Here is a 16,989-nt window from a genome sequence, read left to right on the forward strand (position 1 = left end):
TACATATCTAATTATTACCTTCACTAAGGCAATTATTCTGTCTTGATCTCAATGCCTTGTGCAATTATCAATTAATAAATCTTCATGTAATATCCTGGTAGATCAGGAGTTATTACCATTATTTTAGAAACAGGCAAACTGAGGCACAGTTATTGACCTGGTTTTAGAAGAGATGAGTGAAATTGGAGCACAAAACTGAGGTGAGAGTCTCACCTTGGCCCCTGGATGCCAAATAAAACGCAAAGCATCTAATAGAAACCCAGATCAATCGGTTCTCAGCACATTCTTAGCGTCGCCTCTAGCACAGACCCCTGTCAGGTCCCCTTCAGGTCACAGAACGTGAGGGATGCACAACTGGAGAGATGTGCCTATGTAAGTCACTATGCAGGAAGACTGAGATGGCCCCAAATGATTTCCCAAGTAATTTCAACAGGACCAAGAGCTTTTCTAATACATAGGAAACCCTAAGAGCAGAAGGTGAATGTCTACTGTTAAAGCTGCCCCACCTTTTCCAGGCTATTACTTCTGTTCTGCTTCATGGAGGGGCTGATGGCCTCTTACGTGACTTGCAAATACTAGAAAACAGGAGCAAATCACTTCAGGCCTTCCCTTTTTACATGTATGACTCACAAGCATTTGCCTCCTACATTAGTTTTCATTTTCCTCAAAGTTGAGTCATTGTCTTATATTTGAGTTAACAACAATAGCAGCAAAAAAAAAATTACCATGAGTTGCTGCTGCATAAGACTAGATCAAAAGCAATTTTTTAAAGGAGGCATTCAAGATAGCTAGATCAAAGATTTGAGAAACTGGTGAGAAATAGAACTGAAGAAAGAACAGCTCCTAAAAGCAAAACATTATGTTTTCATGCTATTGTGCTTTTAAAATTGAAGGCAACAGTCTGAAAACAGACATCAAAATAAATTGTACTTGATAGGAATTATCTGGAGAGCATTGTATTTATTGCATTTGTTTTGATTTTCCAGTCTCTGCCTCAAGACTGTAGGCACAGAGATGACTTAAAAGATTCAATATCTCATTTTAAAAATTAAACTTTACTTGATTATTGAACTGACCCATACTAACCCAGAGACTGTTATGTATTATTTGGGAACATTACCAGCAGAATAGAAATCATGAGAACCGGACAGAAGGGAAGAGCTGTGTCCCCAATAGCTTAACGATTTCAGATGTGATAACTGAGGCTGTGCTGCCCCTTGGAGGCACAGCACAAGGCTGCAGTACATCAGAAGGAAAAGGATTCATTATGGGGCTTTAAAATTCTCTTTATTTTCTTCTCTCCGTCATCTCTATCCATCTGCCCCCCAACACTCTGGGTGTTGCCTGAAGGTCTATGTGTGGAGGTTCTTGATAAGCCCTGTGATTTGGCACTTCTAGCCCAGATTGTATCATACACAATGATACCCTGGAGAAATCATTTTCCAGCCAAATGGAAGTATTTTAGGATCCTTTGCTGCTTCTCAGCTCTTTTCTCTGATATTTAGCATCTGGTATAGCTGTGGAAGTCTCATCACCTACTGAGAAGAAAAACACCTGTTAGGGTAGGACGGTCAGGAGAAAGTTCACAGCTGATGTGGTTGTTTGATGCTATGGAGCAGGGAGTAGACTTGGGAATTTCTCTGGGTATTTCCCCATTTTAGACAGATCTATCAGTAGAGCTGCTTCTCTGGCTCATGGGCACTGCTGATAAACACCAGAGCAGTTAGCATCCTCCTGCTTGTATGACTCAAGTAACAAAACATTGAGACAAGCAACAAGTTCACTTCTGCCCATTCATTAAAACCCCCTTTCTTAGAAATGCTGAACTCATATAAAATGGTATGTTGTTTCTGTATGGACACTACAAGTCTGTGTTTGGGGCATGTCTTGTTTAAGACCCTACCTGTGAATTTTGGGCATCTGATTTTGACCTTGTGAGAGAATAATTTGAACTGGATGTGGACCTGGCACACAGTGAACCAGTAAAAGCTTGGTGTACATCAGAAATGTTTCAGTGCTTTTGTGAGATTTGAAATGATGCAAGACAGAATAATAACCCCCCAAAAAGGAGAAATAATAACTTTAACAGTGTTGTTCTGGCTCTATTAGCAGAAAGCATGTGGTGCCAGATGAGAGGTGGGAGGAGTGAGACAGCAGACGTAACAACAATTTTCTGCTAGTGTGAGCTGCCATTCGGAAGTCATGTAGTACATGTTCTACTCATTACTGAGGCCCAAGATTATCTCTAATGAGCAGATCACGCAGCACAGAACTGCTGAATGGCACCTCAGCCCAAAAGGAAGTTGCTGGAAGAGTGGAGAGGCCAAGAGCTATGTTTTCCTCCATCCCACTGAGCCTTCAAAAGGGCCACTGCAAAATCCAGTCCTGGCACAGCTCCTTTCCCTGGGAGAGGAGGAAAGCAACAATTTGATGGATGCAGCCATGTTGCTCAAAGCCAAAGCACTGTGCCTGACTAAGCATATTAGGGTTAAAATAGCCAGGTTAAAACAGGTTAAAACTGTTCTGTTCCCCTCCCAGAGCTGGTGTTCTCCTGCACGAATTATTTGCTCAGACTGTGTAAAAATTGCAAATTCAAGTCCACCAAATGCTTTAGTTCCAACAAAATAATGTTCCTGGAATATCCAGACACTGTCCCTGTCCAGCACTGTCCTGTGTTTAACCCATTCTTCTCCTCTAGGAGAAAGTATGTCGGTGAGAGGTGATTCAGAGGAGAAATTAGCCCTTTCCCTTCAATGCAGCAACTAAAATGTGCCTGAAGACCAAGAGTCACTTCTGCCTGACTTCATTTTAAGCTTGTAGTTTAAAAACAGTGTGCACTATGCTGACCATTTAAAAAAGGAAAGAAAGCATAAAATAGTTGCTTGGCTGCACCATTTTCTTAGTAGACAAGCATAACACTATTACATTCTTTTATATCACATTGAAAAAGAACTGGATCCTTTGTTAGTATATGTCACTAGTTGCACCATTTATACCAGGAATGGATTTGGACGTAAAACTACACAAAGAAGAGCTCTCTGAGTATTCAAGGCACAGAAAGATCATTTACAGGCAATTAGTCAGCCAGATAGTTGTGTTTATAACAGTATATCATGGTTCCTTTTTCAGTTCATGAACGGATATCTGCAAAGCAGAAACCAGACATCCCCTTAGTATTGCTTAAAGAAATGCTTTTCACAGTGAAATATAATAACAATCTGTGTAATCGTGATGTAACCACGCTCTGAGTGTTTTCACATCCTGGTGGAATCCTGCTACGCCTAATGGAGACGAAACTTCACACTGATATGCTAACAACATAGCTGGGATTTATAGCCACAGACTGGAGCATACAGTGTTCAGAATTTGGAGGGGATGACAAAGCAATATCATTCTGAAGAAGCCTAAAGAGTAAATCACAGCCTCCCTCTCTCATGGACTTTCCCACATGCTGATCCTGATCTCTGCAGGAGTAGAGTACTCACCTCAGGGGCTGCCAGGGACGTCATCAGTGGGAATGGACATTCAGCAAGCCCAGAGCTGCTGTGTTTTCTAAAGCGAAAGTGTCATGGTTTGGAATGGAGCCATTTCTGGCAACAGGGAAGGGACTGTAAAGATGGTTCCTGTAAGAAGCTACTTGAAATTCTCCCCATCTCTGAGTCAGACCCACTTCTTCACTTTTTAAGAAGAAGCTGGAAGAGAACAGTTCTTCCTGTTCCTTCTTGTTCTGTTCTTCCTTATTTTTCCAGATGGTGGTGGTGTAAGGAGTGGGAAGAGAGAGAGAAGCAACCATGTGGACTCCAAGGTCCTTGAAGGAAGAGAGGAGGCGCTGTGCTGGAGCAGAAACTAGTGAAGCTTAAAATTTGTTTGCACTTCATAAAAGACGCCATGCCAGGGACAGTGACTATGCCAAGGAGGCTGTGTCCCATGTGAGGGACCCCATATTTTTAGAAGCTGAAGCTGCTGGGAAGAACCCACACCAGAGAAATTCATTAAGAACTGTATCCCATGAGAGGGAACTCGTATTAGAGCAGGGGAAGAATGCCAGGAGTCATCCTCTGAGAAGAGAGAAGCGGCAGAGCCCATCTGTGAGAGACTGACCACATACCCCATTCCCTGCCCCCCTGAGCCGTTGAGAGGGGAGGAGGTAGAGATATCAGGAGCAGTGAGCTGGGCCCTAGAAGAAAGGTGGGATGGGGAGGAGAGATCTTTTTCTCATCATCCTTCCCTGGTTGTGCTTTTTGTTCTGTTCTGTTTCTTGTAGGTAGTAGAATAAACTTTCCTACTTTCCTGTCTAAGTTGAGTACTAGAGTCTGTTTTGCCCAGAACCGTAATTGGCAGCGAGACCTCCCTGCCCTTGTCTTAATCCACAACTTCCTTGGTTATCTTTTTTTCCTCCCATTTCACTGGGGCCTCCACCATCCTAACAAAGGTGTGGATGGATGGGGGGCAGTGAGCAAGACTCTCGTGGTGTTTCATTGCTGGCTGAGCAAAGCCACAATAGAAAGTTAGCTTGAAAAGATGAAAGGCATCCAGGGAAGCCTTAGAAAGAAAGGATAGTATGTATTAAAACTGATATAACCCACTTCTGAATACTCCAGGAATTACATGACTTAAAAAATATCTTTTTTTTTTTAGTGATAAATTAAAAAGGACAGGTGGTGCAACTCAGCAATTCTGGTTCTGCTTCACAAGGACAATGGTGTTTTCTTTGCAATTTGATAATGTTTGCCATCTGAACATTTTGAGGTATTTAAAAATATGTTTCATATTCTAGTGGTGGGAAAGTACTTGTCAATTTGGTGTATCCTGTGGCCTGTCTATGGCTAGTAAGTAACACCTGACAGAACCTGACCCAGACTGCTGCAGAGAATCAGGAGACAGTGGTCAGCTGTGATCTCAACACAGCAATGCTGTTAACATCATGGATGTCATGGTAAAATATATTCATGGAAAAAGGAGCTGCTATATTGGCACAGGCTGCCCAGGGACCGTATGGTCTCCTTCTCTGGAGGTTTTCAAGTCTGCCTGAATATGTTCCTGTGGCCTTTGATAGAGGGGAAGCTGCTTTAGCAGATGTTTGGGTGGGATGATCTCTAGAGGTCCCTTCCAACCCCCACCATTCTGTGAATCTGTGATAATGACTCTCTTTTATGTGGGAATTTTTCTTGATACTAAACAGGAAGTGTTTAAGGATAGAACTGGCTATGAGGACCTTGGAAATGAAGATTAGTCTATGTTAGATATTGTGAGCTGTTAGATAAAAATGGAGCCATCTCCATCCTGCCAATAAATGCAACATATAAAGAGGTGAAAGGAAGAGGCTGCATTTTTTTTTCCCAAACCCACCGTTAATCAGCAAAAAACAGCAGATAAATTTATCTTTGGTAAATGAGGATTTGTGGGATATGGGTTACATTTATTATCTGGTAGGTTATAAGCTTCATTATAATTTCCGGTATTTGCCTGCCACATCCTAAGGAACAATAGGAGCTGGATCTAGTGTGTGTCATTTATATGGTAATGGGGGAGTTTCCCCTCATCCCCAATGAGTTCTGCAAAATTCTACATGCTGGTTCTCAGTATATTTAGCTTACTCCAGTGTAAATTAAAATGCACATTCATGATCTTTGAACAAAGCGGGCAAGGATAATTAGTAATTTGATACTGTTCTGTACAACGCATCTCCAAGTAATACTTATAATTTGCAGTTAATTAATCAGGGTTTTTTTCCCTTAAAATTCTTAATTGCCTTTCTGTGATATTAATTTTAATAAGGTTTTTTTTTTTCCTACCAGTTTTGTATCCAATTATGCTGACAATTTCTTTTCACTGTTACTGCATGACTCTGTGTGTGTGTTGATAGGTATGTTTTTATGCATTCTGGGGTTAAATTTCTGCTAAAAATCAGAAATTGTTATATGCTGGTTTATGGATGGGGTTTTTGTCAGCTGACATTAAAGTTGAAGAAAATGGAATCAGTATCTGACTGTGAGAAACAAGATGCATCAGGGAACTGAAAACTCAAATCAATATAGCTATCTTTTTTTTTTTATTTTTAAAGCATCTAAATCTCTGGAATTCCATTGCCAGTATGAATAGTTAGCCTCATCTGGTATTTAATTCACTATCCAATTAAAACTCTCATTAGAAGACTCTAATTGTTGTAGCTTTAAAGTAAAACCAGCAGTCATTAGAGATGCAAGCTTTGGACCCTCCAAGGAAATTAAAATGGTCATAAATTCAAAAATATAAATGTTAGCGAACGTAGACATAGGTGGGAGTAGTGCCTGTGATGAGAAATGTGTTGAGGGACAGACCTTTGCTGGGCAAGGAAACGAGTGAATGCAAATGTGCAAATGTGAATGGAAACACTATATAGCTTTCTTTCCACTTCCTACCACCTCATTAGAAGAAAAGATGTTTCCCTAATTTGTCTTTCCTTGTCTGAGCGAGTGCTTATGGCTTTCTTATAAGGAGCTTTTAAGTGATTGCTGCAGAAATATTGTCTGCTGCAAACTGATTTGTGTTTTGTCAGCATTTCCCTGATGGGCAATCTGCACACCCAAGACATACCAAGGTTTTATTTACTCTCCTGCTTATGGGAGTTTCTGGACTGTGGGTATCAACCAGAGTTACACAGACTCAGTGGCCTTGCCCTGGGTAGCGGGTACCATGCAGCATTCCTTCTTGCTCTAGTGAAGCTGGAGGCATCACCTGTACCCAAAGCATCTGTAACTATTTTCTGGGCATTAGTGGGGTTCAGCCTAAGGTCTGCAGCTCCCTTGAGACACATGGAATAATTCCAAGTGGTCCAGAGAAGGCAAGTTTTTGCCATTAGATTTAGAGTTCCTATGCAGTAGTCCACAGATCAAAAATACTGCGGGGAAAAAAAACTGTATTTCCTGGTAGTAGACAAAAAAAAGATATTGATGCATGAACATTATCCTAGAGGTATGTTTGTCTTTTCTGTGTGCTTACCTGAGTCTATAGCCAAGGTCCTTCCAAGACTTGCACAAAGAAAGAACTGAAGTGCTGTTCAACATGCAAGTGCCACCACTCTAATAAATGTAGTCAAACCATACTGATCCATCAGTGGTATAACCTTGTTATATGCCATTGCCTTCATTAATATTAAATGTTTCTGTTATTTAATAAGAGGAATTTTTTTTCTGAAATGTTGTTTTAAGCTAATTTGAGTTCTGTTTTTGTCGTGCCCTCTCTTTTATTATTCCTGGCTAACTCAGTTGATCTCAGTAGTTCCTCTGATTATTCAGTACTGTAAAATCAGATTTGTCCTCTGAGTCATTATTGAGCTAAATCTCTCAGCTAGCCAGATCCTGAATCACTGTTTGGGTCGAAACCTCTGGGAATGTTGCCATAGTAGGGCAATATAAACTGTCAGTGGGTTTTTAATGGCTGTTCAATGACTGTAGCAATTTAAACTGGGCAAGAAATTTGGAGGTAAACTAAATTCAGCCAATGCGCTAGAATTCTCATTTTATAAAGTGGGACTATATTGTGCAATATGAGCTGACATTTATCAGCACTCATGGTAGGTAACTGACAGGTGCTGCTTAAGGTGAATAAATCATGCAAGTAATCCACACAAAAGACAGTTCGTGCAGGTGCTGATAAAAGTCTGTTGTGTTGAAGAATCACGTTCTTTAATAGCAATATCAGGCTCTTTGGTCTTCTTATCTCTCACATTCCTTTATGAAACATTAAAAGAGATTCCTTTGGGGCACTTTTGTTCTTGAACCATTGCAATCATCTAATGAATTTTTGCTAGTCAGTTTCTGAAGGTTCGTGATCACTAACTTTCTTGATACGTATGTAGCTATTGAAAAGGATCTCCCGTGTCAAGGTTGGCTCTCCATCTTCCTCCTGTCATAAAACCCATAGATTAGTTAAGAAGAACCTGTAACTTAATTTAAAGGAAAGGTGAGGTGGAAGCTACTTGAGCAGGTTTGAATAGAGTGATATTCAGCATATAATGGAGGCCTTGATTTGTCTCACTGCATTGCACAGATAAGCAAATTGTATTTCCAGACATAGCAACCTGTTACGCAGCAGGACAAAAAAAAAGAAAGAAAAAACCCACATTTAACTATAAGGAGCCCTGCTGCATCTAGTCAATTGTGCAACATGAATTCCGTCTTGTCTAGATCCTTAGCAATTGAGAAGGTAATGATACGACCTTACAGTGAACATTTACCCACAGCAATAAGCTGCACTGGAAATTACTTAGAAGACTTTTAACAGGAAAGTTTCTACAGATTTAGTGCCTCTAGCTAACAGGCTTTCATGGAGAGCTGACAGCAGGCTTGGGGGTTATGTTTGTGCCCAGTGATGGAAAAATACATTCCTATTATGCATCAGTGGCATACAGCAGCGTGCCACTGCGGATATGTTTTCTAAGCTCATTTGCTGTTTGAAGTGAGTGTTAGAAATGGGAATATCTGACATTATGATCTCCAAGTAATATTTCTACTTTCATAATTCAGTCTTCATTTTCACTATTATACCTGGATAGCCTGATGGATCAGACTTGCCTGTGTTGATAAAATGTCTTCTTGTCAGTCTAGATGGTCGAAGAGATTTTCACTGACTCACACCACCAAAGGAGGAAACCCGCAAACTGTTAGGAGCCATTGTCAGCGTTAATAATAACTGCTTTTGAAAGCAAACAGCTAAGAATTGCTAAGGATGGAGCACAGGGGAGAAAAACCCCCTGTACAGAGAAGAAAACTTTTGAAAAGAGCAGAAGGAGGTTGTACAGGCAACTTCGCATTGTTCTTCCATATTTGTCCAAGGAGGACAAACTTATTGAAAAAGGGACTTTGAAATACTGATGTGTCTTCAGGATAGTATGGCATTGTGTATGACTTGTGGTAACCCTGCTTGCTTGCTGTTGTTCTGGAGAGGGTGCCAGATCTCCTGAGGAGCTGTTCGTGGCTCCTGATGGAGACAGGAGGTCCATGTCAGATCCATGGGACAGGTCCTCTCAAGGGCTTTCTGAACCTCAAGTGGAACTGTACAGCTGAGTGTGCTATGTGTGTCAGAATGTGAAGATGGCCTGGAGGAGTCCCCTGCCCTTCCGTACATTTGTGAATAGCTGAATTCTTCACTTGTTTGAGAGAATCTGCCTGAACTTCTCAGATGACATCACACACTTGTGCACATCTGTTTTTGTTAGGCTTTGGGGTTTTCTTCAACAAATCCATTTGTATGAATTAAGGAGATTTTCAACATTTGAACATTCTTAGTTATTACATCCTGAGCCTGGTCTCCTACACATATTCTGATAGGAGCTGCAGAGAGGTACCCGAGGAGAGGATCAGGCGAGTAGTCAATATCACCAGCATTTGGAAGCTCCCAAGCACTCAGACAGCAAAGAAGGTCTGGCAGCTACTTGTCAATAACCTTGTAAATAACAACCCAATGCCCTGACTCGTAAAACAACTACAGGATCCTTTAGTGTTGGAAACACAAAAAATTAGAAGAATTGATGGATCAGGGAAAAAAAAACCCACCAAAACCCAAAACACAAGCATTAAAACTGCAGTTTTGATGTGAGTGAGATGAATAGTCCCAGAAAGTCTCTTACGTCTGTCAGTAGATTGTTGCCATCCTAAAATGATCTCACTCTTTCACCTTGGGGAGAGGTGTACTAAATATTATTCTCAGAGAAACAATGATGAATAATGCTGTTAGTTGGGACTATAGATAAGAGGCCCAAGTTGAAGTGGTCAGAATTTGGCCAGCCTTTGCCCCTGATATTCCTACTCTGATGCTGCTGGATGCTGTTTGCTCTTCATCCCTGTGTTGCTCCCTCAGGAACCCTTGCCAAGTATCAGAGAACATCCAATTGTTGACGTGTCTTCTGCTGGACTACAGCAGCTTGTGAGTTGTTACACAAAGTCACCTGCATCTTTCAGAAGAAAAGGTGGGCCATGGCCCATTTGCCTTCAGATTTTGTGGAGTTTGCCTTTTTGCTGAGTTTGGGCTTAACTTGAGCCATGCTCTGGAGCCCTCAGAAGAGACATGTAAGTAAAGAGGCAGCCTTGGTGACTACACAGAACACATGAATAGTCCCATGGGGTGTCCTCAGCCTCCAGCATGAATGTCCCAACTGAAATGAGCTTCACTGCAGGTCCTCAGCATGTGGGCACAGGGAGGCAGAAAGCACTGGCCAAAACCTCACCCACTGTCTCAACACAACATTCCGCAGGACCTGGGAGCTATCAGGCTGCACAAATGGAAAACAACACATTTTCAAGCAATTAAACGACATGACTAAGGGGAAATTAATGACACTGGAAGTCCACATCTTCCGTGTGCTTGAGGAGATGCAAATCTTCTGTCTGGGCTCCTTTCCTTGAGATGAGGGGCTGCCACCGTCTCACAGCTACTAAAGACACAGGAGTTCTGTGTCTGTTCTGCTCCATAGCTGCATGATGCTGCTGCCATCGAGTGGTGAGATCTTTGGATTGAGGATTTTATGTTTAGAACGTGCTCTCTAAACCATGTCCTCAAAAAGACTGTGAAAGCAAGTAATATTTTATTCATCACATACTTGTTGCCCGTAAGTGGCAGAGAAGGCCGTGAGTTTCGAGTAAGAATAAAGTGTCACAGAGGTGAGTGTTGCAGCTCAGGTTTTCTTAAGGATCTTTTGGACCATGGCACAAACACCTTGTGAAAGGTTATTGTCAGCATACAGGGACTGTGGGCTTGGACCGACCCTGGAGTTTGGACTCAGTCAAAAAATTTCTTTTATTTTCTTTTATATAAAAAGTAGTTGAATTGTTTAGAGGCCCTGTAAAATTACTTTTTTAACCCCTGCCTCAATTAGACAGCTGTGAAAGAGGATTAATTGCACTAAAATCAATAGTGCTGCAGGGTTATTGCTGACATCAGCACAAAATTATGTAAATGAATATAGTAATATAAACCAGTTTTAGACTACTTACATACACATAACTCCTTTTACACCCATTTTCTACCTATTACAGTGACTTAATAGAAGTTGGTGTAGATCTACACTAAAACAACCGAGAGAAAAATCTGCACATGTGTGTGTATTAGAGATGACATGGTGGTCTTCCAAAGCCAGCCCTGAACACATGGCATCGAAGGCTGATATAAACAATATGTTTTCCTTAACTGGGTAAAAATACTTGCCTTCAAACTCTACCATAGTAATCAACTTGGACGGGTGGTTGGTGGTTTGAGGTGATCTAGTAATTGATTTTAAAACAGATGGTAGCTGTCAAATAAGCATTTGTATTTATTTGATGTTTCTATGAGAACCCTTGGGGTTTTGCTATCTCAGAAGTCTTTGTTTTCTCCTTTCCTAGACCCTCTTTCTGTTCTCTGATCTCTCTTCCTCTTATGTTCTTTTGATGCTTCCTACTGACAAATTCTTTTGAGCTTTCTTTCCTGACGTAAGCCACAGCCTTTATGTTATACTTTAATTTCATTTTGTTCAAAATTCCCTTTTATTAACAGCTTTAATGAAACAGCCAAATGTCATCAGCACACCCAGTACTTAATGATCTGAGCATCAGCTACCGTACATCGCACAAACAAAACCCTGGGTTATGCTTCCTGGAATTGCTGCACTTTACCACATCAGCAATAAATAACATGGAAGAGGAAGTTCCCTCAGTCAGATAAATCCTTGCTTAACATTTTGTGTAAAAATTAAAATATTCTGAAATTAATGGATCTTTTGACAGAAAACTAGATATGTTTCTCTGTGTGTGAATGGATCTGTATCTAGTCAGAGGAGAATCAAACTATTTGCTATCTCTCTTTGTCTTCTATGAGCACAATATTAATAGTATTGTTTTCATTTCCAACCAAAGGAGAAAATGCTATGTCTGAAACAAGGAGAGAATTTTAGTTGTATAAAATAAATGTATTTATTTAGTAGATAAAACCTCCTATATGCTTCTATTCATTACGTCCTTATTTTTGCCTCTTGAGATCCAGAAAGCTGCTGCTTTTCTAGATGCAGTTAAAAAACAGAAACAACTTTCTACTCAGTCTCCAAGGACACCTCCTCAGCTATTGTAAATGGAAGCTACTTTTTTGAAGTTAATGAACCTGCAGTTGTTAACTGCAGCACACTTGTGTAACACAAGGGGCATCACCAGGGGTGGACACACCATTCTGATCTTCAGAAGATCTCTTGTTTAGCTGCAGTGCTGATCTATGAGTCATTTTTTCTTGGAAGATAAAAGGTTAGGTTTTTTGCATTCATTGTAATATTTTTTCTAGGCATTCTCATTAGAAGTTGTTAATAGTTAAGGATTGAAAAGCTCTTATGATCAATATTTTACTGACTTCCATGCCCCTGTAGAAGGGCTTTATGTGCTACTGCCAATGAGTCTCCTTAGGTGTTATTACCATGGCACTCCTGATGAGGGGAGGCAAGGTGGGCACATAGGCATGGGCACATCTGAAGGGTGGCTGTGGAGGAGTGAGATCCTGGCTTGCACAGAGCAGAAGCATGCAGATGGTCAATGGAAAGTGACTGAACAGGGTGTTGTCTCTAACTGTTTTCATTCTACATGGGAACTGGGGTATTGCTGCTTGTAATACTTATAGCCTCAGCGAGTAAACTATATAGCCAATACAGCTCCATACCTGTTGACAGAAAAACAAATATATTTTTTTCACTTGAAAATTATTTCTTTATAATTTGTCTCAGTTTTCCCTCCTGACATCATATTTATTCTTTTTGTTTGTTTATTTTGGAAGTGAGAGAAAAGGGTTGCAAAGGCATTTGTCAGAGGACTGGTCTGTCTAGGCATCTTTGTCTTCTTGTACAAGTCTCTGCTTCTCTTAGCTTACACTTGAAAATTGCAAGTTATTTGTGGTGGCTTTAAAAATTTGACAAAACCTCTAAGCTACCAGTGGATTTCCCAGTCAGTCATTGCTGAAGGCTTCATCCTTTCCCTAACAGCAAGCCAGAACTTTGTCACCTTCAGCGGAAACGTGTGATTCATAAATATGACTCAGGAAGCTCTAATGCTTTTCCCTACCTTGACTGTATAAGGAAAGGTAAAGGTCTGGACACACTTCAGTGGGACTGTTATGTGCTTAGACAGAGAAGGATATGAAAATTTAAAGTGTTTGATTTCTGTGACCAAGCCTCTGCTAAAGGAGTTTTACAAGTATCAAAAAGAATAGCAAAATCCACTTGTGAAGATTCTTACAGGATTGGAGTAGATATTGTCCATGAAAGAAAGAGACAGATCACTTTTTGAAATCCCTTCCAGTCCTGTTTCCCGATTCCTTGAGAAGTTTGTTAAGATGAGTTTGTTTGTTAATTTTGTAAGATACAAGTGCAATAAAATACTCTCATACTGCTGACATTAACTCAAAGTTTGAAACGAGCAGATGCTTCCTTTTGTTTTATACATGTGCTGGGCTAGTTCTGGACAACATACTTAATAGAAATATCCATCTGATCTCTGATCTACTATGCAGTCCATCCAGGGATTGATTGCTGTTCAGGTCTTGATACCAAAGACTACCACCTATGCAACATGCTGAATGCAGCAAACTGTAATTCAGCTCAAGGAAGATTCCTCTCATCACATCTGCGATTTTCTCTAGTTTTTCTCATGCAGTGATATTGAAGTCTTTAAAATAGATTTATACCCCATTGTCATTGAATATACTCTGACCTAGGACTTCAGATGCTCTTCCTGAGAGTCTTTTAACTTACAGAACATTTTGCTCTCCGTAGCTTTGAAATGAGTCTTGCTCAACTAGAAGAAATATTAAAATGCACATACTGTAAGACTTCTTGAGCATAAATTTGTCATTGGTTTACCAGCTGGCTCATGCTGGCTGGTAAACTCTTGCCACCAAAGAGTCAGTACTTGTAAGGAAGGTCATCCAGCTGTTTCAGAATAGTTCAATATTGAATGTGGTAACGTGGAATAAGCATTGACTTGCCTCAGACACTGTGCTTGACTAGCCACCACATCTGAACAGGCAGTATCACAGTCCTTGCTGAGTTAGGGCAATTGCACACTTCATTCTCACTATTTTTGGGGTTTACTTGCTCCAGTGAGATGGCTGGCAAGCAGTGCTGGGGAGAAAGGAGCAGAGCTACCAGCAACTGACTGTGAGGAAGATCTACGGCTTCCTCACAGCATCCTTACATCGTGTAGCACCCAGCAGCTACAAGTCTTGAGGAAGAAAGTGAAAGTTTTGATCAATTATCACTTTATATTCTTAGCTAGGAGATTTATGTGTAGGGGGACTTTGGTGTTTAAGGAGAACTTGGTTCCTTATATATATGAAGTGAGTTCTGAACTGACTGGAAAGACCCAGGAGTATTGAATATAACTGTTTATCTGAGCATGTGGTTAATGCAAACACAAAGAATAAAGTGTCGCCAAGAGTAAATTGTCTGCAAATTGTGTTGAAACTTTCTGGGATTAATGTATTTTTTATTTCAGAAGAATGTTCTCTGGTTTGCTAAAACTAACTAATCTCTCTAATAATGGCAAGGTCCTGGCTTTACTTCAAGGCAAAGGCTCACACAATTAAATCTCATTAACAGAAGACCACAAAACCTGCAGTAAAACCTTTCTTGGCATGTGACCTTCAGCAGAACTGCTTCATAATGAAGTCTGAGATCTTGAAGAAACTGTTTACTTAATAAAGTCATTCCTAATTAATGATAAAATGTCAAGGATTCATCTACCAACTGTTATTACTCCTTTTCCTTTATACTCTTAATTATGTCTGTAATGAGCAATGAATATAAAGTCAAAAGCAGTATCTTTTAAGTATGCACCTAAGTGGGACAATGCAGCAAAGCAGATTTGCCAGAGATGTGCTTTCCCATGCAACATTTGCATGCGTTGCTATGAAGTATTAATTTATTATTTGTAGAAGGCATAACTATCAAGGGTGATTTTCCCTTTCACCCTTTCTAATGTTACCTTGAGTTTTGTCTCAACCCCTGTGCAAGTCTGGAGTAACAAAAGTTTTCATGTGACCTATGGCTAATATCTGTCTATTCTCCAAGGATCACTCATCCATGATTTTCTTAAAAGAAGTAGGTCAGTCTTTGGTGAGTTGAATCGAAGGGTCATCGTAGAGTGGTGCACAAATACAGTGGGTCTGAACTCTGAAAGTCCTCACTCATTTTTGTGGTGACCACTGATAACAGCAGACATTGGAGCTGCTTGGACTTGTGCATCAAGACTTCAGTGTTGGAGGCTTCAGAATGCTCTGCAGTCTCCTTAATTCTTATTCTCACATTAAAGTAATGGGACCTGTCTTCCTGCCCATCAATCTGTACAGCTTATGCAAGCCCTTCTGCTATGGTTTAAATAGGAATGAGTCATATGTTATTAAGCCTCCTAATGAAAATGGATTACATTATTGCCTTTTGCAAAATGGGAGGTTTAAAAAGCCGAGTTAGTAACTGGAGACACTTTGGACAAAGAGTGAATTTTATAGATTTTTCTGGATATCTATAAGCAGAAGTCATCTTTGTAAAATAAAGGATATTAAATTGTGAGAAAAAATATTAGAATAAAAGTTCTTTGAAATTGTGTTTAATGAGAATTCAGTTCTGTCAGTCTTCAAAATAATTTCTTATAATGACAATTTTGTTTTCTCCTGTCATACTTGAACTCTGACACATTTGTACTGGCATCTTTCTGTGTACCTTTTCAATAGCAACTACATTATCTAAATGACAATGAAGTCTGGAATCTCCAAATTCAATGGTGAAAAAGATCAGTCTCTGACCCTAGCTATTTGTGGAATACTGCTTTGCAAAAGTGATTTTAAAAATGAAGTAGAGATAAAAGTCAAGATGGAAAGTGCTACAAAGCTCCAGCACTGCATGACGTACAGAAAATTACTATTTTTGTTTATTCTCAAGTGGCAACAGAGCTCATGAAATTATAGCTAAATCCCTTGTATCTAAGTATAAACACTGTTTAAATCCACTGATATATGTCTGGTGTGGCTTAGTGAACTCATTATGGAAGAGAACTAAATCTCAGTCATTGCAGTTCTCCCTTAGCCCTGAGCAGCCTCAGCTATGTTACCATGGGCCAGGTTGGAACCCAAGCTCTGCCAACATGTGCTTGTCTGTATATTCACATACTCATGTACAGGACACATAGTAAGGGCAGCAGAACCTTTCATGTTGTCATGAATAGGTACCAATATGTGTACTAATATGAATGATTTTATATTTCTTGAGCAAGATAATTACACTTAATAACCTACATATTCAGAGTAATTGTTATCAATTGTGTTCATTTGTGTATATGGCATAATTTAATGAGTATTTTTAATTGATATTCCTGTGGCATCCTCCCTGTGCTGTGATTAGACTGGGATTTTCATACCTACGCTGTTTCATTTATTGCTAACTAGTAATTTATGTCTAATAGACTTTTTCCTGTTCTTGCTTTTTTCTTTCTCTTTTTTTTTTTTTTTTTTTTTAATTAGAGGAGATCTTGAAGACTCATATTGCTCATTGGTGGTCCCCTGATGGCACCAGGTTAGCATATGCAACAATTAATGCCTCCAGAGTCCCCACCATGGACATACCGGTATATACTGGCAGCATTTACCCTACCGTTAAAACATATCATTATCCAAAGGTAAGGGAAAATAAAACAAACAGTTCTATCAAAAAAACCCTTTTTTTTTCCTGTCAGCCCAGGCAGGAGACTGTATAATCATGCACATTTGTAAGGAGGTAGATAAATAGGTCTAAGGGAAGATCAGCTGTTCCCTGGTCTTCATTACTCTTTAGCTGGATTTGTAAAATCACAGTTTTATGATTGGGGTATTAGTCATTCTAAATGTAATGAAAACAAAATTTTGTGCTTTGTACCTGCACAAAACTAGTTTTGCTCCCATGCTAGAATGGAGTTGATGACATCTGGGAGTTTGGACATTTCTACATTTAGATATATTTTCTTTTATATG

The 16,989-nt window shown here is 39.9% G+C and overlaps 1 protein-coding gene across 1 annotated transcript in view; it reads left to right on the forward strand.

Annotated features, from left to right (window-relative positions):
- DPP6 (dipeptidyl peptidase like 6) overlaps nucleotides 1-16,989 on the forward strand; it is a 434,766-nt gene that overhangs the window by 359,422 nt on the left and 58,355 nt on the right. Inside the window, exon 9 of the mRNA XM_061996360.1 lies at nucleotides 16,504-16,658. Coding sequence (XP_061852344.1) covers nucleotides 16,504-16,658 — 155 coding nt within the window. The remainder of the gene's footprint in view (nucleotides 1-16,503; nucleotides 16,659-16,989) is intronic.

Source organism: Colius striatus, chromosome 5 (genome assembly GCF_028858725.1).
Source record: "Colius striatus isolate bColStr4 chromosome 5, bColStr4.1.hap1, whole genome shotgun sequence".
NCBI classification, from domain to species: Eukaryota; Metazoa; Chordata; class Aves; order Coliiformes; family Coliidae; genus Colius; species Colius striatus.